The 24,733-nt window shown below is 38.3% G+C and overlaps 1 protein-coding gene across 1 annotated transcript in view; it reads right to left on the bottom strand.

Moving 5' to 3' along the window:
• Positions 1-16,951, bottom strand: part of Acat1 (acetyl-CoA acetyltransferase 1) — a 28,019-nt gene extending 11,068 nt beyond the window's left edge. The window contains exons 1-6 of the mRNA XM_026399045.2: positions 16,766-16,951; positions 7,519-7,566; positions 5,995-6,112; positions 5,630-5,725; positions 5,317-5,417; positions 398-541 (exon numbers count right to left, since the gene is read on the bottom strand). Coding sequence (XP_026254830.1) covers positions 398-541; positions 5,317-5,417; positions 5,630-5,725; positions 5,995-6,112; positions 7,519-7,566; positions 16,766-16,837 — 579 coding nt within the window. The 5' untranslated portion in view covers positions 16,838-16,951. The remainder of the gene's footprint in view (positions 1-397; positions 542-5,316; positions 5,418-5,629; positions 5,726-5,994; positions 6,113-7,518; positions 7,567-16,765) is intronic.
• Positions 16,952-24,733: the final 7,782 nt, after the last annotated feature.

Here is a 24,733-nt window from a genome sequence, read left to right as displayed (position 1 = left end):
AAATGTGCAATTTTAAAAAACTAATTAAGTTTGTGTAAATTAGAAAATATCTGTTAACTTTACCTAACTAGATAACAGTGATTACCAGTTAAATTTAGTTTCTTAAAATATACTTCCGTACTAGATAACTTTTCACAGATGCATTATCTTCAAATACTTCATATTGACCCAGAAGTTGCTTTTTTGGAGGAAAATGCCCTATGCAAGTGTGAGGCAATATAAAAACTGAGCCATGTTGATACAATGGGTATAGAAAAATATTGTCCTAAAACAAATGGCTAAAAAAAAAAAATCAGTATTTACAGTACCCATCTTTTAATTTAGTTTTTTAAATACATAAGGAAAAATTAGATACTGTATATTAAATGGTATTCCTTATTTAAAAAGCAGTATTTACCATATGAATTTTATTGTAGACATCAGTCAGCCCATCTTTTACAATCAAATCTTCAAGCTTTACCCCACCGTATGGTGTTGCTCCTCTGTTCATTACATATGGAACATTGGACATGCTCTCCATCCCACCTGCCACCATCACATCCTGCTCAGCAACACAAAACAATGTCACTTCACAGTGTTACAAGTCTATGAGTTAAATATACTCTTTATACATCCATCAACAGATGAGTATTTAACATGGGTTTATTAACCATTTGTTACATAGTGGGTGCCTTTTTTTTTTTGTTTTTTTGGTACTGTGGATTGAACCCAGAGGTGCTTTATCATGGAACCATATGCTTAGCCTTTTTTATTTTGGGTCAGCATTTCACTAAGTTGCTTAGGGCCTTGCTAATTGCTGAGGCTGGCCTCAATTACAATCCTGCTGCCTCAGCTTCTCAATTCTCTGGGATTACAAGTATGTGCCACCACACTTGGCCTTGAATACCCTTAATCACTTGATCCTGATAAAATACAAATGGTTTTAAATATAAGATTAGAATCAGACATTAATAAGAATTCCACTGCAGGTGCAGTGATGCACACTTGTAATCCCAGTGGCTCAGGAGGCTGAGGCAAGAGGACTGCAAGTTCAAAGCCAGCCTCAGCAACTTACCCAGACCCTGACTCAAAATAAATATAAAAGGGCTGGGGATGTGGTTCAATAGTTAAGCACCTTTGGGTTTAATCACTGGTACCACAAAAATATAAAATTTAAAAACAAAAATGCTAAAATATCTTTCATGTACACATCATCTTATGAAATTCTTACCTTCTAACCATTTCATTGACACTGCTAAAAATTTAATGTCTTCTAAAAGATTAGAAACCACCTCAGTTTGTGGAAATAATCCTACTTCCTTCACTCAAATCAACTCTTCTGGTAGAGGTGTAATAAGTTTCCACTTGATCTTCTGACATGCAGCCTTTCTGTGCACCAAGGCATCATCTACTCTTACCTGAATCATTCTGGCTAGAATTCATATCTGATCATTTCGCGTTTTAAATAACTCTTAGTACCAATCTATATTCTCCCTCCCTTGTCAGTCCACTGCCTGAACATACACATCAATTCCACAGAACTAATTAAAGCTTTCCACAGATACCATACTCATACGCACACACCTCAACTTGCTGACCAATCCAGCAATATGTAAAATGCATGCATTTCCTTGAAACCAGCCACTTACATTTTCCCTCTATACCTTCTGGAACAGTTTCTCTATTGTATTTTTACCAATTTATCCAAGCAGTACTATTCCTATTCCAAGACCAAGAAGCAATGGAAGACCTGCATGGAATTCATCCAGTACCACCTGTCTGACTGGTGAGCCACCCTAAGTCTTCTGCTACCTGGACCAGCTGTCATTCCCTCTCTATGGTCTGCACCAACCACCTCTTCCTAGGTTACAGTTACAGAAAAGACCTAGCCAAGGGCTGGGGTTGTAGCTCGGTTGTTAGAGCATTTGCCTAGCATGTGTGAGGCACTGGGTTCAATCCTCAGCACCACATAAAAATACATAAATAAAATAAAGGTTGAAACTGTCTACAACTCAAAAGACATTTAAAAAAAAAAAGACAAGGTGATGGTGATGGCTGATGGGTTGAAGTATAAGACCTACCATAGCTCACTCCCAGAAATGAAATTAATGAAAAAGCACCAAAAATAAGTTAGAAGATTATCACATTTTCATCATCTGCTACGGGCTGCTGTGATGAATTTGACCACAGTATCTCTTATGACTTGGTATTAACGAACATAAAGAGGCACCTGGAATGAAAAGGAATCTGTGTAGCTTTGTAAGAGTCTTTGTTCTTCCAGTAACTATCACTATAAAATTATGCATGGACATTTATGTACTTATAAACAGTACGCTATAAGATGGTTTCATCAACATTATATAACCCAAAACTTGGTTTTAAAAAAGGTTGATATATAGGGGCTGGGGTTGTGGCTCAGTGGTAGAGTGCTTGCCTAGCATGTGTGAGGCACTGGATTCGACTCTCGGCAATGCATATAAATAATAAAATAAAGATCCATCAACATCTAAAAAAATTTAAAAATAAAGGTTGATGTAATAATGTCAGGTAATGGATTTTATAGTTTGGATTTTTCAACAGTGTACCTTTAAGTATGTTGCAGGGTATTTCAATATAATACAAATAGTATTTGCTAGAGAACCACAATAAATCAAGATTGTACTTGAAACCGATTTGGAGCATCTAAACAATTTCATGATCATTTTTCATCCATTATTTTGACAAGGATGTAGGTAAACAGGCTCACACAACTTTTAGAAATTATGACTGGATTAACTTTTTTGTAGAGCCTTTGAAATTATCAAAATACTAAAATCCTCTGACTCAACATTTTTCTAACATTTGCACATGAAGAAATTTTTTAGATCTTCAGTCACCACTCATCTCTAGTGCTTTCAGAATAGATGCTCAGCTAATAAGGGACAGAACTAGGATTTAAAGTTATTCAATCTCCAGATTTTGCACTTATAACCACTAACCTGTACTGTATCAGTGGTGTTAAAAGTAAGTACACAAATATATCTGGGCACAGTGGTGTACACCTGAATTCCAGGCTGAGGCCAGCCTGGGAAACTTAACAAGATCTCAAAATTTTAAAAGATTGGGGATGTAGCTTAGTTGTAGTATGTTTGCCTTTGTCTAGAAGGTTCTAACCGCAATAACAAAGAAAACAAAAGTTCACAGATGTATTTGTATCCTAAGGCATTATTTCAAACAGTAAAGAACTGGAGACAACCTAAATGTCCACTCAGTAATACTGAGCCATAGAACATACTATAGTTATTCAGTTCAATAGAATTTGACCCAGTTATCCTACTCCTCAATATATGTCCAAAGGATTTAAAATCAGCATACCAAAGTGACACAGCCACATCAGTATTTATAGTTGCACAATTTGCAATAACAGCTATGGCACCAACCTGCATGCCCATCAACGGATAAATGGATAAAGAAATTCTGTTATTATGCTAAGTGAAACAAGCCACCTCAAAAAATCAAAGGATGTATGTTTTCTCTGATATGTGGAAGCTAATTCACAATAAGGGTGGTGGGGAGTCAGTGAAAAGAATCTGACATAACTTTTCTAAGTATACATATGAATACCCCCCACAGTGAGTCTCCACCATCATGAACATCCACAAGGCTGGGTCCCTAATCAGAATAAGATAAATTCCATGCATGAATAATTTTATCAAAATGGATTCTACTCTCATGTGTAACTAAAAAAAAAAAAAAGCATACATTGCATGTGCTAACACATCTCTAAGACATTAAGTGGGCCAAAAAGAGGTTAAGCAACTTGTCCACAGTTATTCTGACCAGCAGCAAAATAAACAAACCGATGATACTCAGTGGTCAGGGGTGAGAAAAAAGAAGAGTTATTCTTCAATTTATGCCATCTGAGGTTGTTTTGTGTGTGTCTATCTTTCATAAGGAAGTATCTAGTGCAATAGTTCAGATATCACTCCATCTTTTTCCCCCTTCTCTTTGGCTTGCTTTCTAATTGGAAACAAAGCAAAACATGTTTAACACAACAAAGGGCACACACAATTATGGTTCTTGTATATGTGAGAAAATAATTTTCAGATTTCACAACTGATGTTTGCCCTGGTTGTGTTATACCTTGGTAGGCTAGAATACGCTAGGTAGGAATACCATTTTCTTTCTCCAGCCCTGTAACTTTGTATTTGTGGATCTCAAGCTCACACTGGTTATCTGAAAAATGAAGGCTTGAATCTGATAAAAATTCTGTGTGTCTAAATCTAGACTCCTAACATCATAGCATTTATTTGCTTAGCAGCCTAGCTTCTGTCTAATGAGATAAAGACAATATCTGGATGAACAAAGCAAATGGAAAGCCTACAAATTTAACCAGTGAATTCAGGCACTATAGGAAACTACAAGTTAGTCAACAATCCTGGACTCAATGACTGGTTCCCAAGTCAGCCCCTTGATCTTTTATTTGTCAGAATAAGGGCTAGAATTGATTTAAAAAATTAAAAATATATATATATATATATCAATTGCACAAGAGTTTGCATAGGATGCCCAATACCTTGGGTTCAATCCCTAGCACTACAAAAAAAAAAAAAAAGGTTAAATCATTTAGAATCTCTAAGCCTCTTAAGAATCATTCCCAGGGCTGGGGTTGTAGCTCAGCAGTAGAGTACTCGCCTCACACGTATGCAGCCCTGGGTTCGATCCTCAGCACCACATAAAAATAAATAAATAAAATGAAGGTATTGGGTCCAACTACAACTAAAATAAATATTAAAAAAAAAAAAGTCATTCCCAGTCTAAGATGCCATGGCTGAAAACTGTTTTAACAAACACTTAAGCTATCATTTTGACCTGTATGTCAGAGGAGTTGCAAATCCACACACTCCTTCCTGAGTGTTTGAGACACCATATCAACTTTACTCATAATAAAAATCTTTTTGTTTTGTTTTTATGGTACTAGGGATCAAACCTAGGCCCTCATACATACTGGGCAATACTCTACAACTGGAATTTCATTTCTAAAGCATAAATGTGTTTAGATTTTTAGTGTCTTTTAGAACAATGTTATTTTAATTAATATATTAAAAAAGACGATTCTTGCCAGGTGCAGTGGCATGCCTATAATCCCAGTAGTTTGGGAGGCTGAGGTCGGAGGATCGAGAGTTCAAAGCCAGCCTCAACTACTTAGTGAGACCCAAGCAACTCAGGGAGACCCTGTCTCTAAATAAAACAAAAAATAGTGCTGGGGATGTAGCTCAGTGGTCGAGTACCTGAGTTCATTCGTTCATTCCCTAGTACCCACCCCCACAAAAAAAAAAAAAAAAATAGATTTCTTACCTGATGTCCACACATAAGATTTTGAGAGGCCATCATGATGGCTTTCATTCCTGAAGCACAGACCTTGTTTACAGTGGTACATGGAGTAGATACAGGTAGACCTAAAACCAAAATAAGTAATATTTAAGAAAAAACAGAGATACTCACTTTTCAAATACAATTACAGAATTAAAAGTAATAGAGCATGTTAATACAACGTACAAAATTTCTCATACCATAAATGTCTATAAATATTATGCACTTAAGATGAAGTGACCTCCATTTTGACATTTTGAATATTTTAAGTATAAAAGCAAAAATATATTACTGATACCTGCATCCAATACTGCTTGCCTCGTAGGGGCTTGTCCTTCACCTCCTTGTAGGACGTTACCCATGTATGCTTCTTTCACTACTTCTTTTGGAATCCCTTTTATAAAAACACCAAAAATACACTTCATATTTTATTCAGTTTAATAATTAGTGATTATTTAATAAGGTTCATGACATCACACAGTGGGAATGATTCCTTTTTATTATCAGTTTTTATTTTCATTCCTAACTCCATAATATAAGGGAATTCAGAAATGTAGGCATTATTGCATTTCTTACAGCTATGTATGTAGTAAATGCAAAATAAATGTGTATTCCACTGAATCATTCTTCCCCCACACCACAAAAAGAAAAGCAACTACTGACCTGCCTTTTCGATGGCTCCCTGAATTGCAATGGAACCAAGTTTAGTGGCTGGCAGTGAGGAAAGGCTGCCTAGGAAGGATCCGATGGGTGTTCTTGTAGCACTTACTATAACCACTTCCTGGAAAGACGGAAGATGGCAAAAAACTACTGGAGGTCTTTTTACCTAAATCACCTTTCATTAAGCTAAATAATTAAATATGATCTAAGAAACAGACTATTTTTGTGAATAAGCAATTAATCACCAAAGACTAAGGTAACTTCAATATTTGAACAGCTGTAAAACTACTTTGTTGCTAACACTGTATGATTTAAGACCTAATAGAAAACCTAACACAAACTCTAAAATGGACATAAAGATTCTTCCCAGTTCTCTCCAGGAGGTTTGAGGGCAGGAGCTTAAGTTTAGATTCTACTCCTCAGTAAAAACTTTAAGATATCTTCACTTTACCTGTGTTAACTATAATAATAATCCTAGCCAAAAAGCACCCTTACTAAAGAAAACTCTGGACTAGGATGGGGCAACACCACCTAACTAGAACAGAGCCAGATTGTCATTTATTTATTTGTTTGTTTGTTTATTATGGTATGGGGGATTGAACTCTTGGGTGCTTAACCATTGAGATACATCACCAGCCCTTTTTATTTTTTGAGACAGGGTCTTATTAAATTGCCTAGATTGGCCTGGAAATTGCAATGCTCCTGCCTCAGGTTCCCAAATTGCTGGGATTACAGGCATGTGCCAACACAAGGCAAGCTGTAATTTTTTAATTTTTTTTAATTTTTTGTAGATGGACATAATACCTTTATTTTACTTACGTTTATGTAGTGCTGAAGATTGAACCCAGTGCCCCACATGTGCCAGCAAAGTGCCCCACCACTGAACTACAAACCCAGCCTCTAATTTTTTAATAATAAGAAAAAGTGCTTGCCTCGCATGCACAAGGCCCTGGGTTCAATCCCCAACACCACAAAAAAAAAAAAAAAAAAAAAGAAGAAAAGAAAAAGTATATAAAAAGCTCTCTTAAATTCTATAAAACCCCACTGTAACAACTCTCTCCTCACACTTGTCTTCCTCAATCTGTTATTACACTCCTAGATAAAAAGATACTAAGTCACATTAGGAACCATATCAAACAGAGAGCCCTTCAGAAAATGCTAACTAGGTGATGAACTTTCCACCCTTGTCCAATCCCCAGCTGATCCAGCCTCTCTTTTATGAATCTTCCATGTGGCCTCTACATTGTGCCAAGTACAATTCAATGAGTATCCCTGAGAATAAAGGAAGCCCACTACCCATTTTCAAGGGAAAATCTGTTTTGTAGTAGATTATGTAAAAATACCAAAAATTACAGACTGAAATTTTTTATCATAATCTAGGAGTTTAATATTTGAATAGCTGGCTATTCTAACTACTGCAGAATCCTGTGTTGACCTTCAAATATACTCAAGTTATAAATATATGCATTTTAATTGACTATATTTCCTTTAAATTCTTGAAATTTTAAGGCACAATTTCATACTTACATTCAAAGTTGGTTTTGATACATAATTTCGCTCCATGTATCTTATTTCCTGTAATATAAATATTTGTTATGTAAAATTAATCTACATAATGTTATAATTCACAATGATACGAGTTATTTCTTTCTACCTCATTATGATTTTATTTCACAGTTTTCTACATTCTGCATATAAATGCTCCTATGCTGATTAGCTGTTCACTGGAAATACATGTTTTAACTTCTGATGAGTTTATCACCTTAAAACTTCTAAGTCTTTTTTAAGTACAATCTTTCAAAAACACAGTTGAGTCAAATCTGAAATGCAGTCCTGAGTCAAATCTGTTTTAAATTATGTAATCTTAGAATTCCACAAGAAAATATTTTGATTGCTTAAAGAAATATTTTCTAAGTAAAACTTGCTATCTTTCCCTATCTACTTCCAACAAATGCCTCCAATTTATATGAGACAAACATGGTCTATAATACTAGATAATTGTTTTTGTACAGGGATTGAACCAGGGGTTCTTTTTCAATGAGCCACATCCCCAGCCCTTTTTTCAATTTTTTATTTAGAAGCAGGGTCTTGCTAAGTAGCTGAGGCTGGCTTTGAACTCACGATCCTCCTGCCTCAGCCTACTGAGCTGCTCGGATTATAGGCATAAACCCCTTCGCCCAGCAGATAAATTCTTTAATTGAAAAAGTAAAAAAGGGTTAGGTGTATCCCAGGGCTAGAATGGATGTTTAGCATGTGTGAGGTCCTGGGTTCTATCCCACAAAAAAAAAAAAAAAAAAAAAGTATGATCTAAATTCTTTCTACGTTGTTCTTAGGAACAAATTCCAACAAGAAAACTCCTGAAAATATAGGACAAAGTTCAGAGACCTAACTAACTGAAATTGGACTATGCACAGGACAAAGAACAAATAATAAAATTTTCTTCCATGTGAAGTCGGAAGCATAACAAATCTTCAAAAATGACAGCTTATTTTTAGAATAATCTTATAGTTGGCAGTTAAAATGGGCAATAATATTTCACAGAGTAATAAGCAAATCAACAAATATGTAAACTTTCAAGTGACCCCAGAATTTAACTTTTCACACATTAAACATGCTTTGTCCTGACTGGATGCAAAATTAAAACTTTTTTTTTTTTCAATTTTTTCAAACACAGAACAGACAAAAAGTAGATTTGGCAAGTAGGAATTATGAACAGGAATAGCCACATATCTCAAGGTACCTCCCCAAATTGGTTTTCATAAAGTGTTTGGATGAGAATATGTACACATACATGGCATCTTAAAGACAGCGTAGCATGTTCTTCTAGGCAGTGGAGAACAGAATTTCCCCACTTTTATTTGGAAACTTGATGTAAACAACTTTGCTATAAGAAATAATTTTGTCTTAAAATGTCATCATTACAAATATTCAATGTATTCTTCATTACAAAGAGGGTCTTTGTGTGTCAGCAATAGACGACTGACCTGCATAGAACTATTTGATCCTTCACCTGCTTAACAGACATTTTGGGATCACTTACCTTATGAAGGCATTATGGTGATTTTGAGATCTGTAAAATATGGCACTTACTTACACTCAAGCAGCATTATAGTCTTCTGGGGAAGAAACATCAACATTACCTGTACATATTCCTTGGACAGAATTTGGTAAGAACTACCAGAATAACATAATAATAAGCAAGTTATCCTCAGGGTTCAGGGGAGAAAGATTCTTTGGTACTGGCAGTGACCTTCAAATCCTGGGGTTTATTGTATTTAAATTTCATGTTAACACAATACATGCTACTTCCTGTTATTAAACTGTTTGTTTGAGATCCTGAAATAAATAAAACGTCTGTTATCTCAGTCTATAATATTTGTTTGTTGTTTGTTTGCAGTGCTGGGGATCAAAGCTTGGGCCTTGCACATGCAAGTACTCTACCACTGAGCTCCATTCCCTGACCCTAAATTTGTACTTCATAAAGTTTGTCATGAGATTAGAAAGGTTTGTTTTACTCTACGGAGCTTTACACGTTAACTCAAGTGACAGTATGCACTACTCTCCCCAGGCAGCAGACATGTCTATGCTCAAGTAGGTAAGGCCTAAGAGCATCGCTCAACAGAGGTACTTGTCAGTATCAGCTGTGCAAAAACAAGCCTACCCTTCACATATCATATAATTTGAGCTACTGCTTATATATAACCTACTTATCTAAGGGATACTAGTTTATTATCTGTGATCTAACTTTGATAAAAAGTTCCTATATGTAGTAAATATGCCAGTCATTTCATTGCCTCTCCAACCATACTCCTTTCTCAAAGCGATCCAGAAGCAGGGGACACTAAGACTCTATAAGGCAACTCCCTTAGCTATCTCTGGCCAGAGCTCACAGGACTAAGAATGAATTGTACGGCCCCTCTATCATTAAGTTATCCCTCAGTCTAGAAAGGACATTTTTGAAGAGATATAATAGGCCAACTCTTAGATGTCAAAGAATATGAAATCAGGTGTGGCTGATCTTGCCAGAACCTAAAGTAGAAGATATCTAACCAAAGAAACTTTTGTAGTGTGCCATGCTTTCCTGTTCTCTGATTATGAATGTTCAATTTGCACTGTGCTCTACATCTACTTTTACATGGCATTTGCCATTTGCAGTACTCACTAGCTCCAGTCCCTTGTGACTAATCACTTTATGGATCCACCATCATCTAGCTAACACAGATATCTTCTACTTTAGGACTTAATGATAGAGTGTGTACTCTAAAACAACCTTTGCTGGTGTGAGTAGAATATTGTTTCTTATTCATTAAGCCACTTTTCTTTCAAGTTGGTGATTCGGTTTTTTGTCTGTTTTTTGGTTTGGGGGTTGGTTGGTTGGTTTGTACCACGGATTGAACACAGGGGCTCTTAACCACTAAGAAACATCCCCAGCCTTTTTTATTTCTTTTTTTTTTTTTTTTAAAGAGAGTGAGAGAGGGGAGAGAGAGAGAGAGAGAGAGAGAGAGAGAATTTTTAGTATTTATTTTTTAGTTCTCGGCGGACACAACATCTTTGTTGGTATGTGGTGCTGAGGATCGAACCCGGGCTGCACGCATGCCAGGCGAGCGCGCTACCGCTGAGCCACATCTCCAGCCCATTTATTTCTTATTTTTTGAGACAGGGTCTCACCAAGTTGCTTAGGGCCTCAATAAATTTCTGAGAGACTGGCCGTGAACTTGTGATCCTCCTGCTTCAGCCTCAGTGTCCTTTCCTTTTGTACACCATTTTTCCTTTTACCTTGATTCCATAAAGCATGCAAATGGGCTGATTCCTTCCAACTAAAAACAAAGTAAAAACAAATATCCCTTGATCCACATTTACAGTAAACTTTGACCTGATTTCTTAGCTCCCTTTTACAAGAAAGATTTGTCAACACCTCTGTTTACTGTTCAACCCAGTCAGCAAGGGGGATTGAACTCACGGCCTCATATATGTTGGGCAAGTGCTCCTCCACTGAGCTGAGCTACATCCCCAGCCCAAGGTCAACAATGTCAGTATAGCAAAGTCAAATACTTCACAGACTTTGGACCAGCAGCTTTAGAAAGTTTATAGCTGACTCTAAGGTCATCAAGGCTAGGCTGAGAACAACATAACCTCCCCACAAAAACAACCCTACTGGATAAATAGCTACCTACACGTGAACACAAAGGTATCTGTAGGAAACATATGTAAGTACACATATAACCATTAATATGTACATATGTAAAATACAGAAATTAGTGTACACAAACAAGCTCTCCTCACCATTCTGGGTGCTTCACCATAGCAAACAGAAGAAAAGCCATCAATACAATTTTTTATGGAATTAGGTACATATACTGGCACAAATACATATTTATGATTAATAAAAAATAGATACCTATAAAGTAAATCAAAAATAAAAATACACATTTTACTATGATTATTTCAACCTCCCAGCAACATCTGACTGAGCTTTCTTCTTTACAAAATGCAGAGTGGTTAAGAGCCTGGACATCTAGCTGAGTACTTTTGTGTGAGTTATTTGGGCTCATTTTACCTTTGTTTTCTCAAATACTCTCCACAAGTTGTTTTGAGAATGTAAAGAGGTGATATATATAATCGCCATACACATACACACACGCACATATATATTTTTTGTTTTGTTTTTTTGGTACCAGGCATTAAGCCTAGTGGTACTTTACTGCTGAGTCACATCCCCAGCCCTTTTTTTTTTTTTGCTTTTTATTTTGAGACAGGGTCTTGCCATATTGCTTAGGGCTTCACTAAGTTGCTGAGGCTAGCTTGAACTTGTGATCCTCCCGCCTTGACCTCCCAAGTTGCTGGAAACAGGCATGCACCACCACACCTGGCTTAATTAGTTATATTTTTATCACTGCCTTTACCATCTCACCTTCCCCTTCTGTCCTCTTAAGTGCTCCAGTGCCCCAAGGACTTTGTTCCAAGCCCTTTTTGTTTTCTAACTGCCCTGTCTTCTTAGATAATCATATCAATCATCTTATTTTAGGTAGCATTATGTTCTGATGACTTCCATATTTCTTTTCTTCCTCGTCCTTCCCCATACTTCCTCCTCCTCCTCCTCCTTCTCCTTCTTTTCTTCTTCTTCCTTTTTGGTACCAGGGGTGTTTAACTACTGAGCCACATCTCCAGACCCTTTTTTTTTGAGATAGGGTCCCCCTAAGTTTCTTAGGGCCTCACTAAGTGGTGCAGGATGGCTTTGAACTTGCAATCTTTCTGCCACAGCTTACAGGTGTGTGCAAGAGTGCCCATCTGACTTCCAAATTTCTATCTCTAGTCCTGTCCTCTTAATAGACTATCAGACTCATATCCAGGTGCCAATCTGATACCTTCAATTTAATACCAAGTTATCTCTCTCACTTTCTACCCTTAGGAATCCAGTAATCCCTACCTCAGTTGCTCAAGCCAGAATCATCCTTCATCTTTTCCTTTATCACAACTCCTAAAACTCAGACACTCTATTACAAATACTGTCAATTCTGTGTTCAAAACATACCTAAACTCTTCCACTCTGCTTCAGTTTCCTCTACTGCCCCAAGTCCAAGCCACCATCTCTCGCTCCTGTGAGCATCATTCTACTTATTCCTGCTTCCCCTGACTAGTCTATCAAGTTTTAAATATGTAAATCAAATCACAACATTCCCCTGCTTAAAATCCTTTGATGATGAGCCATTTTCTGCCCTGAAAATGAGCCACATCAGGGTTCTACCAACTGACTCTGCTAATTACTGAATAAAGAAAAGCCTGCTGATTAGTCATGTTAAAGAAAAAAAAAAGTCAGGCTGGGGATGTGGCTCAAGCGGTAGCGCGCTCACCTGGCATGCGTGCGGCCTGGGTTCAATCCTCAGCACCACATACCAACAAAGATGTTGTGTCCACCAATAACTAAAAAATAAATATTTAAAAATTCTCTCTCTCTTCTCTCTCTCCTCTCTCTCTTAAAAAAAAGATGTAAAAAAATTTAAAAAAGAAAAAAAAGTCATTTGGTGATTTTCTATTACTCTTAAAATGATATCAAAACTTTTAACCTTATCCTACAAGGCCCAGCATGATCTAGACCCTAACTGTCCCTGCAGTTAGGATCAGTCATTAAGGGAAACAAATTCTCTTGAACCTCTCCATTTCTGTCTGTGTGTATTAACACATAACTATCACCACTTGCTTGATTACTATAACATTCTGACTATTGCTTCCACCTGTATAAAAATAAAGGCTTAAGGACTGAAGCTATGGAATGCATAGAGTAAAATGGAATAGGAAGGGAGCAAAAACAATGAATGCAGCCACGAAAACAGAAACAATTCTATGTGAAACAGAATTTAGCTCAGGGAATGAAATACACAGGTGATTAAAAGAGCTGAGAACAGAAGATGAGCAATACAAAAAAAAAAAAAAGCACTAGCACTCCTGTTATATTAGGACCAAGAGAAGAAAAATGCAGAGGAGGCCCCAAATCCAAGGAATCAAGAGGTAGTGGGTAGAAACTGGAGTATTTGAAATGACCTGCAAGGGTCAACCCACAGAAATATAGACAAAATAGGGGAGGGGAGAGAAATGAATGTGGAAGTAAACGAGACTGGAATTGTGGCTCAGTGGTAGAGTGCCTGCCTCACGTGTGAGGCACTGGGTTCAATTCTCAGCACTGCACATAAATAAATGAATAAAATAAAAGTCCAGCAACTGAAAAAAAAATTTAAAAAGCAGGAGAATAGATCTGGGAAGGTAGGTCAATGTACAATAGAGGCTGAGAATGCAGCTCATTGTAGAACACTTGTCTAGCATGCACAAAGCCATGGGTGGATACTGTACATTAAATAATGATAATAGTAATAATAAAATTAAAAGGGCTATGGATGTAGCTTAGTGGCAGAGCACTTGCCTAACATGTGTGAGATCCTGGGTTCAATCCCCAATACCAAAAAAACAGAGAGAACAGGAGAGAAGGGAACCAGAATAAAACTGTAAGTGCAGAACAAGGAGTTTCAGAAGATGGTGACCAAGGCCAGACACACTGGCACATGCCTATAATCCCAGTGCCTGGGGAATGAGGCAAGAGGATCACAAGTTCAAGGCTAGCCTTGGTAATCTAGTGAGGCCCTAAGCAACTTAACCTCAAAATAAAAAAATAAAAAGGGCTGGCAATGTAGCTCAATAGTTAAGCACCTGTGGGTTCACTCTTTGTACCAAAAAAAAGGAAAACGAGGGTGACCAATAGGTTATATATAGTAAAAGATCAAGAAGGCAAATATAAAACACACACAGAAAAAAAAAAACAATAGCACTGCTATTTTTCAGTTGAGTGGTACAGAAATTTAACTGCAGAAGGTTAAAGAGAAACATATATAAAATAAATGGGAAGTAATGGATAGACTATTCCTTGACCAGAGAGAAAAGTGATTAGAAGTAGAAAGGCAACAAACTTCAATAAAGTCCATAAATATTTGCTGATCATAAGGGAAACTGTTTATTTGAAGGCAAAGATGAAAGAGCCAATGTAATGGTTGAGAGGTCAAATTCCATTCTACAAAATGACACAGAAAACTGAAAATCCTATTAAAACATATTTCCAAAGTTAAGTAAACGATTACTTAATTTGAGAAACATTCAATATAAATGATTATGAGAGTACAATAAAAAGAATGTAGGCCAGGGGGTATAGCTTAGCAGTGAAACACCTAATTAGCTTGTGGAAGGACCTGGGTTCAATTCCCAGAACCAAAAGAAAAAGAAAGAATGAAAGAAAACCACATTCTTATGCTCTATAGCCTTTAGGTTTTTCTTTCTTTTTTTAAAAGATACAGGCGCTATGTTGCCCAGGCCAGCCTGGAACTATTTGGCTCAAGCAATCCTTCTGCTTCGGCCTCCTGCATAGCTGGGACCACAGGTATGCATCTCTAGACTGTCTTAGCTTCATTTTTTTTTTTTTTTTTTTTTTTTTTTTGGTATAAGGGATTGAATCCAGAGGCAGTTAACCACTAAGTTACATCCCCATGGGCTGGGGATGTGGCTCAGCGGTAGCGCGCTCGCCTGGCATGCGTGCGGCCCGGGTTCGATCCCCAGCACCACATACCAACAGAGATGTTGTGTCCGCCGAGAACTAAAAAATAAATATTAAAAATTCTCTCTCTCTCTCTCTCACTCTCTCTTAAAAAAAAAAATAAATAAATAAAAAATAAAGTGTGATGGTGAGATGAATACCAAACATGACCACAATAGTTAACAATGAAGTATGAAAGCATTAAAAAAAAAAAAAAAAAAAAAGTTACATCCCCAGGCCTTTTTTATTTTAAGACAGGGCCTGGTTAAGTGGCTGAGGCTGGCTTTCAAATTGTGATCCTCCTGCCTCAGCCTCCCACGTCACTGGGATTTCAAGCCTTAACCACCACACCTTGTTCCTTATTTTTTTAAAAAGACAGGTTTTCAACAAGTTGCACAGATTGGTCTGGAACTCCTGGCCTCAAATAATCCTTCTGCCTCAGTCTCCAGAGTGTCTGGGCCTACAGGTGGGTGCCATGCTTCACCCAGGATTAATTTTAGATTCTCCCTTTTCCCTTGGCTCCCTATCATTGCCCCATAATTAGCAAGTCCTACATTATTCTTTCACAATCTCTTGCATAATGCTGCTCGTTTTCAGCTCTTATTACCAGCACTCTAGTTCAAGGCACATACTCTTTTGTCCAGATAGATACTAGTTTTCTCCACATGCTAATTCTTCATGACCTCCAGTTATAACAAAAACAAAAATATCAATGGTACCCACTTGACTTGGAAGTGGATTTCAAAGCTTACTACCCCAAACAAACCAGAAAACAACCTTCACTGCCCACCCCCTTAACTTCTTTACCTATTCCTTAGGCATTACCAGGCAGTAACTCTGGGGTGCAGGCTCTCTTGTTTGAACATATGCAAAATAAGTTCTTTCAAGGGTCTGCTACTGAGTTCCCTAAACAAAACAGCCAGAGAAGACACCCACCCCTCTGCATGCCCTTAGTATACCCTTAACATATCAAATAAAAAATTTATGTCCTGTATTATAAAAGTAGTCATTGTTTAAGGGGCTCCTGGGTAGGATTTTTTTTTTTTTTTTTTTTTTTTTTGTATCAGGGGTTGAACTCAGGGGCACTGGACCACTAAGCCACATCCCAGCCCTATTTTGTATTTTATTTAGAGACAAGATCTCAATGAGTTGCTTAGCGCCTCACTTTTTGCTGAGGCTGGCTTAACACTCGCCGTCCTCCTTCCTAAGCCTCCGGATTAAAGGCGTGCACCACCGCTCCCAATTGGAACATCTTTTTAATATCACAATGCCAATGTAATTGTAAGACCAATGATTTTATATTTTGTGAGAAAAAGAAAAGAAAACCTCTCTATGGACCATAATGCTCACACACGATTTTAACGAAAATCTCGGAAACATATTCTCCTGCAAAGAGGCTCATCTGTCTGCAGTCTACACGTCAGGCTCCGTGGGAGCCAACGCGGGGCCTTCCTGCCAGCACAAATCCACACTCGCTGGTTAGCACATTAGTACAGTCACAGCAATCACGCGGAGATCCTGGGCAAGGCAGCGCGTGGTCGGTGCCCTTCTATGGCTTTGGGGGCAACACGCCCCTTGACTAGCTCCCGCCGGAAGGAACCTTTACAGGCAGGAACCTTATGAGGCGGAGAACTGGCTCCCTGAATCCTGGGTCAGGGCACGGTGGGGCCTAGGACTACCCGAAGGACGCGCCTACCTCACCTGCATCAGCCTCCGAAGCAGAGGGCTGCGCCTACGGACGCTGCCGTGCAGAATTGCCGCCAATACAGTCATGGTCAGAAGAGAGCAAGGAAAGGTTTCAAGGGCAAAGACACACCGCGGACCAGCGTCACTCTCTGCGACCCGTAGACCCAGCTCCCTGGGGCAGGCACCGCCCCCGACCTCGTTTCCTCCAATAGCAGCCTGGGACCGGCAGCCAAGGGCGGGGCGGGGCCGGGAGCTGGGAACGGCCTGAGCCTGAGCCTGGATAAGGTTAATTTGTGGCCTGTCTGGCTCCAGGCGCTGGCGGCTGAGCCAACTGGCACCCAACATGCTCCTGGTTCCAGCTTTCACCTCCTTCTAACCTTCTGAGTCCAGTGGTTTATGTGTAATCGAAGTTTTCCATTCACTGAGCCTGCCTTTCTCATTCTCACCCATACAAAGGAAATTCATGATTAGCTTTCAAGCGACCTAATTCGCTTTTTTAAAAATAATAACTTTTGTTATTTCTTTTGGTACTTTATTAACAATTAGCTTTTAAGTTATGTTGAGAGGATTTTTCAAGTGTTTTTCAGTAGGAGGAGGAAGAGAAAGGATAGAATACGAATTAATAGCACATTATTAGTCAGGCATGGCTGCCAGACCTATAATCCAGCACCTCGGGAGGCTGAGGCAGGAGGATTGGCAGTTCAAAGCCAACCCCAGCAATTTATCAAGGCCCCAAGCAAGGTAATGAGACCCAGTCTCTAAATTTAATGTGTGTGTGTGTGTGTGTGTGTGTGTGTATCACTGGTTAAGCACCCCTGGCTGGATTCAATCCCTGGTACAAAAATAAATAAATCACATTAATAAGGATTATATTAAACTTAACAAAAATTCCATGAATTAGCTGCTATTATTGACTACCCTTCAACTAAGGAGGTAATTGAAATACCAAGTTAACTTGGATTTTTGTTGTTGTTTGTCCATGATTGCACAGAAAGTGGTAGATTTGAAGTATGAATTAATATCATTATATTGCATTGATTTCCTCCTGTACCATTTCCTGGAGAACAGTATAAATGCTAGCTATTGTTCTAACGTTTGGGGAACTCATTACTTAAATGTTGACCTTCAGCTGGGGACAGTAAATCTTTATGACTTTGAAACATTAGTGTGCTTTACATTTATTGTCATGTAAAAGATAAAAGGAGCAACAGCATACAAATTGAACACTTCGATTTACACCAAGTCAAATCCATGTGTTTTTTTAAAAGAAAGTAAAATACCCACCTTAATTACGTTTTGTTAAACATGATGTTTTCTTGGTAGCTGTGGAAAGCTGTGTTTTTCGAAGAAGGCCACTCCTTTAGTAATTTCATCCCACAAAGCTCTTTTTTCAATGTGACTGATGCTCACTCTTCCCACTAGAGATGGGAATGTATATTCCCTCCCCTTGATTCTGCCTGGGTGAAGAGTGCTAACTGTTTGGGTCAATGGAATATGTCAGAAGTCATATTATGTGACTCCCTGGGCTAGGTGCAGAAGGAAATATCAAGGATTAAAAAGGCCTTTGATGATTTCTTTTTTTTTCTTTTCTTTCTTTTTTTTTTTTTTTTAAGATAGAGACAGAAAGAGAGACAGAGAATTTCAACATTTATTTTTTAGTTTTCGGCCGACTCAACATCCTTGTTCATATGTGGTGCTGAGGATCGAACCCTGGGCCGCACGCATGCCAGGCAAGCACACTACCACTTGAGCCACATCCCCAGCACAGGGTTTTGGTGATTTCTGTCTCCAGTCTTCAACTCTTCCAGCTGAGACTCCAGACTATAGAAATGGAGCAGAGATAAGCTGTCTTCACAATATTCTGTCTTTATTCATGATCCACAGAAACAACGAGGGAAAGTAAATGATAATGTTTTTGGTTTTTTTTTTTTTTTTGGTTTTTTCATTTCAAATGGTTGTGAATTTTAAGCCACTATGTTTGAGGGGAATTTTTAAATATTGCAATGGATAGATACAGAACCCCCATCTTTAATTTCCCAGTTTCCCCAGTTTGGTTTCTTTATACACTTTGGTGAGCCCTGCACCTCTGTACCAAAACCCTCCATGTTCAATAGATAGATCACTAAATTCTGCCTGACTTTTTTTTTTTTAAGGTGCTCATTTAAACTAAGGACCTGGAGCATACGAGGCCACTGCTCAAATGCTGAGATACACCCCCAGCTCTAACTTTCCTCCTTTGAATGTCATCCTCATACCTTCTGTCCTGCTGATCCTAACCTAGGCCATGAACAAATATTTTCGCACCTGTATTGCTCCAATAGATATTGAAAAGAAGTTATTACAATATATGTCTGTGTTTATGCTTTGTGTTGGTGTGAATTGCATAGCATATATTTTTCTAACTGAAAAAATTATATATTTTTGTACTAGGATTCAGCCCAGGATCACTCTACCACTCTACCACTTTGCTACATCCCTTGCCCTTTTTTATTTTTTATTTTGAGACTGAGTCTTGTTAAGTTGACCAGGATAGCCTCAAATTTGTGATCCTCCTGCCTCAGCCTTCTGAATAGCTGGGATTATAAGCATGCAGCATTGTACCTGACAAAAGTTGAATTTAAAAATAAATAAATAACTCAAAAAAAAAAAAAAACCAACTCAAAAACTTAAATAGCTTGTCTGGCCTAATAGTGATGACTTGTTTTAAGAGGCCAAGCCTGATAACTACACTAGGGTATCAAACAATAAAAGATGACTGGTTATAACAAAAGCTCATATAGTTTTTTTTCTTTTTAAGTACTTTTTTTAGTTGTAGATGGACACAATACCTTTATTTATTATGTGGTGCTGAGGATTGAACCCAGGGCCTCATACATGCTGGGTGAACGCTCTACCACCAAGCCACAACCCCAGCCCTCATATAGTTCTTTTCTTTTTTTTTTTTTTTTTTGTCCCAGGGATTTAACCCAGCAGTGCTTAACCACTGAGCCACATCCCCAGCCCTTTTAAAAAAATATTTTATTTAGAAACAGGGTCTCACTGAGTTGTTTAGGGCCTTGCTAAGTGACTGAGGCTGGCTTTGAATTCATGATCCTCCTGCCTCAGCCTCCTGAGCCACTGCCTGGCCCTCATATGGTTCTTAATATGTGCCATATATGTCACAGTTTAATTCATTTAATACAAAGACTCATTGAATTAAGGAATATAATTATACACATTTTATAGGTGAAAAAAAAAAAAGACTCTCACAGAAGTTTGTCCAAGGTGCAGATCTAGTAATTAGTGACACACCTGTAATTTGATCTCAGGCAATGGAGTTGCCAGATCTAGTCTCTTAACCACTCACAACACTAATTTTGCCTTAAGGGAGACCTGCCTTAGGGAACACTGAGTGACTGTGATTGGCAATTCTGCCATTGAAGACACTACCTGGAAATATTGCCACTAGTTGGTCAGGGCGGTTTCTAGAGGACTTGAGAGAGATATAGGAACATTTTGGGGAGAAGGGCAGCAAATTTTAGCAGGCAAGCTGCTATTCAATCTAAACTTAAAAAAATAATAAGAGGGCACAGCATCATGCCTGTAGTCCCAGGTACTCTGGAACCTGAGGCAAGGAGGGGGGGTTCTACTGCCACATTCCCCTGAGACTGGCTGCAGGAGGAACAGGGTTTGGGACTTTGTTTTAGGGACACTCATTAATAGACAGACACAATAAATTTATTTCTCTGATTCAAGTCAACTTGTCTGAAAAGTAGCCCACATAAGCATTAGAGGTTAAATATGAATATGAAGGGGCCTAAGAAAGTCTCATGAACATCCCACAAAGTTAAATATGAGCTGGTGGTGTAGCTCAATGACAGGGCACACTTAGCATGCACAAGGCCCTTGTTCAAACCCCAGCACTAGAAACAAAAAATAAGTTAAATGGGTGATTTTTCTCTTGTGGCTATAAAGAATACAAAAGATAGCTGAGCTGGAGCAGGCAAGAGGCCCTAAAGCTACGCCCAGGAAGCTGGACATCCCAAACAAGTCAGTGTGGAGGTGCAGGCATGCACAGGTATGTGCCATCCATGATGATCCAAATGCTAAGGACAGAAAGTGCAAAAAGAACTATCCTGAGAGTGACAGGCCTTGAACCTAAAATTTATGAAGAGATAACAAGTTTGACTGAGCATAGGTAAAAGTGACTAAATTAACATTTCTTCTGAGGTATAAATGAAATAATGTGATAAAAATCAAGTCAAATTAAAACAGAATGAAGGGGCTTGAGTTGTGGCTCAGTGACAGAGTGCTTGCCTAGCAGGTGTGAGGCACTGGGTTAGATCCTCAGCACCACATAAAAATAAACAAAATAAAGCCATGCTGTCCATCTACAACTGCAACAAAACAAAAATAAAAACAGAATGAAACAATCTTTTACATATCTGAATTTGATAATCTGGTTTTGGATTATCATTTCTGCCACAGTAGATAACACAATGTCTGGATATAATTTTCTTTTTTGTACTGGGGATAGAATCCAGGGCCTCCCACATGCTAGACAAATGCTTTATCACTGAGCTATTTCCTCAGCCTTTTAGCCCTTTTTATTTTATTTTGAGACAGGATCTCCTTAAATTCATGAGGCTGGCTTTGAACTTGTGATCCTCCTATCTCAGCCTCCTGAGTCTCTGAGATTACAGGCATATGCCACTATGCCTGGCTCATAAATTTTAAATAATAATAATAATGATGCATTTTTTAACCCAGGGCATCACACAGATAGGCCAGATTTCTGCCACTAAACTATATATACCACTAGCCCCCATAAATTTATTAATAAAATGCTCAATCTCTCAAATTCATCTTGGATTCTGAGTTGACATTTGTTAAGGAAATCTAACCATGGCTCCATCTAGTGGCAAAATTTTAAGTGGAGACTTGTGTCTTGCCAAGTATAGTAGAAATCTTTTCAGTGCTGGGGGTGGAAACCAAGGCCTGCTGCATGCTAGGAAAGCACCCTAACAACTGAACTACAACACCAGCCCTAGTACAAGTCTCATTAACATAAAAATTTCTTCCTTCCTGTAAATGCCCATAAGGCCCAAAGTGGTTTCCTAGAAGTTAGTATTAGGAATATTAGAACAACATTTTCACAGCAAGAACCAAAAGGGAACATAAAAAAGTTTAAAAGAAATTAAGAAAATTTTGTGGGTATTAGATTCATAAATGATATTCTGTGTGCACTTTTTTGGGGGAGGGCAGTACTGGGGATTGAACCCAGGTGCTCATTACCACAGACCTACATCCTCCCCAGCACTTATTTATTAAATTTTTAAACTCTTTTTTAGTTATAGATGGCCATAATATTTTTATTTTATTTTATTTATTTTTATGTGGTGCTGAGGATTGAACCCAGTGCTTCACTAGTGCAAGGCAAGCACTCTACCACTGAGCCACAACACCAGCCCCTCTTTTTTTATTTTTTGAGACAGGGTCTTACTAAGTGGCCTAGGTCCTCACTAATTTACTGAGTATGGCTTTGAACTTTCAATCCTCATGCCTCATCATATTCACTTCTTTTTTTAAAAAAATATATTAATTTTTTCAGTTATAGGTAGATACAATATCTTTATTTTCATGTGACGATCGAACCCAGTGCCTTATGCATGCTAGGCAAGCGCTTTACCTCTGAGCCACAACCCCAGCCCCATATTCACTTCTCATTAAGTTCTTCTATAACAAGCAGCTTCTATCAAAATTAGACTATTGGAATAACTCATTGTAAATTAAATGTTGTCCCCCAATAATATGTTTAAGTCTTCAACTTCAGTGCCTATGAATGTGACTTTATTTGGATATAAGGATTTTGCAGATATGATCAAGTCAAGGTGAAGTCATGCTAGATTAGGGTGGCCCTAAATTGAATTATTGGCATCCTTAAAACAAAAGAGAATGCACACACATGCAGAACCAGAGACACACACACAGGGAAGATGTCATGTGGAGACAGATGTAGAGACTGGAGTGATACATCTACAAACCAAGGCACAACAAGGATTTCTACTAAACATCAGAAGGAAGGAAAGAGGCATGGAAAAGATTCTTCCTCAGAACCTTCAGAAGGAACTAATCCTGCTGGTGCTTAAATTGCAGACTTCCAGCCTCCAGAGTTGTGAGAGAATAAATTTCTGTTGTTTTTAAGCCACTCAGTTTGTGGCAATTGGGTACAGTAAGGCGAGGAAACATTTGGTACTGGGAAGTGGAATGCCGCCATAACACAATATAAAAATATGGAAGTAGCTATGGAAATTAGGCAATGGGCATAGGAATAGTTTTGAATAAACCCAGATTGTCTTAAGAGACAATAAGTAGAAAAAATGTGAACAATAAAGGTGATTCTGGTGAGGTATTAGAAAGAAACGAGCGCCATTTTATTGGACACTAGAAGAAAGGTGATCCTTGTTATAAAGTGGTACAAAACTTGGCCAAAGTGTGTTCTAGTGTTGGATGGATATTTAGCTGCAATTTCCAAGCAAAATGTTTGAGGCAAAACCTGGTTTTTCCTTCCAGTTTATATTAAAAGGCAAGAGAAAAGAAATAAATTGGGGTAGGGATTGTTAAACAACAGCAGAAACAACAAAATCAGAACTTGATCACTTAAAATATTCTCAGCCTCATAACACACTGCAAAAGATGAGAAGGTACTGGGCACAATGGTTCATGCCTGTAATCCCAGTGGCTCAGGAGGCTGAGACAGGAGGATCAGGAGTTCAAAGTCAGCCTCAGCAAAAGTGAGGCACTAAGCAACTCAGTGAAACTGTCTCTAAATAAAATACAAAATAGGGCTGGGGATGTATCCCAGGGGTCAAGTGCCCCTGAGTTCAAACCCCTGTACCTCCCAAATAAAATAAAATAAAAAGGGCTAGTGTCGTTAAGCACCCCTGAGTTCAATCCTTGGAACTGAAGAAAAAAAAATAAGAAAGAAAAGAAAAAAGAAAGAAAAAGAAAAAGAAAAAGAGAAGAACAGAAAAAAAAATAGGAAGGTTGCTCTGAAGAGAATCCCAAGCATATCTGGACAATAAATTGCCAGAGATGAGGCATGTGATTATGGATCCAATCAACCATCTCAGCAGATACCAGGAACAGAGATGGGGTTAGTTATCAAGGGAGGACTTGGGGAATACTGTCAAGTCCAATGGCATGGATCCCCTTGACATACCTGGAAGACAGAATATTTTTGAGAATGGTATACAAGTAGAATCACTGTCAGCCTGGATGGAGAGGGAAAAAAGATGAGATTCTGGATGACAATTAATGCTGAAATAAGATTTTTGAGGATATTGGGAAGGGATAAATGTATTTTGCACATGTAATAGATGTGAATTTGGGGCAGAGAAAGTATCCTGAATTGAAGAAGTTTCTACCCCAAATTCATATCTACTCACAGCATTAGGATGTGGCCTTATTGGAAACAGAATCCTGGAAAATGAGGTCATAATGGAGTAGGCTAAGTCTTAAATGCAGTTAAGACTGGATGTGCTTGTTGCAGAAGATAGCCTTGGGAAGGAGAAGGCAGAAATTGGAATGCTGCAACAATGAGTCAAGGAATGCCAAGGCTGCTGGCAACTGTCAAAAGCTAGAAAGAGGCAAGGAAGGATCCTTCTCCAGAGCCCTCAGCGGGAGCAGCATGGCCTGCCAACACCTAGAGTTCAGACTTCTAGACTCGGGTTGTGCAACAGTGGGTTTCTGATGTTTTAAGCTACTTAGTTTGTGGTACTTTGTTACAACAGTTCTACAACACTTATCCTGGGTGGACAGACTTGCTTATACCAGGCATTATCTTTTTGTTACTCCCACAAAAATGCCTAAAATAAACAACTTAAACAAGGAAAGATGTATTTTGGCCCATGGTTTCAAATGTTTCAGTTCATGGTCACTGCCACATTGCTTTGGGTATTTGGCGAGGCAGAATATCAAGGCTCACCTCATGGGGCCTAGAAG

The sequence above is a fragment of the Urocitellus parryii genome, chromosome 4 (assembly GCF_045843805.1).
Source record: "Urocitellus parryii isolate mUroPar1 chromosome 4, mUroPar1.hap1, whole genome shotgun sequence".
NCBI lineage: Eukaryota > Metazoa > Chordata > Mammalia > Rodentia > Sciuridae > Urocitellus > Urocitellus parryii.
Note: the sequence above shows the minus strand (reverse complement) of the source record. Positions and strands in the feature narration are given on the sequence as shown.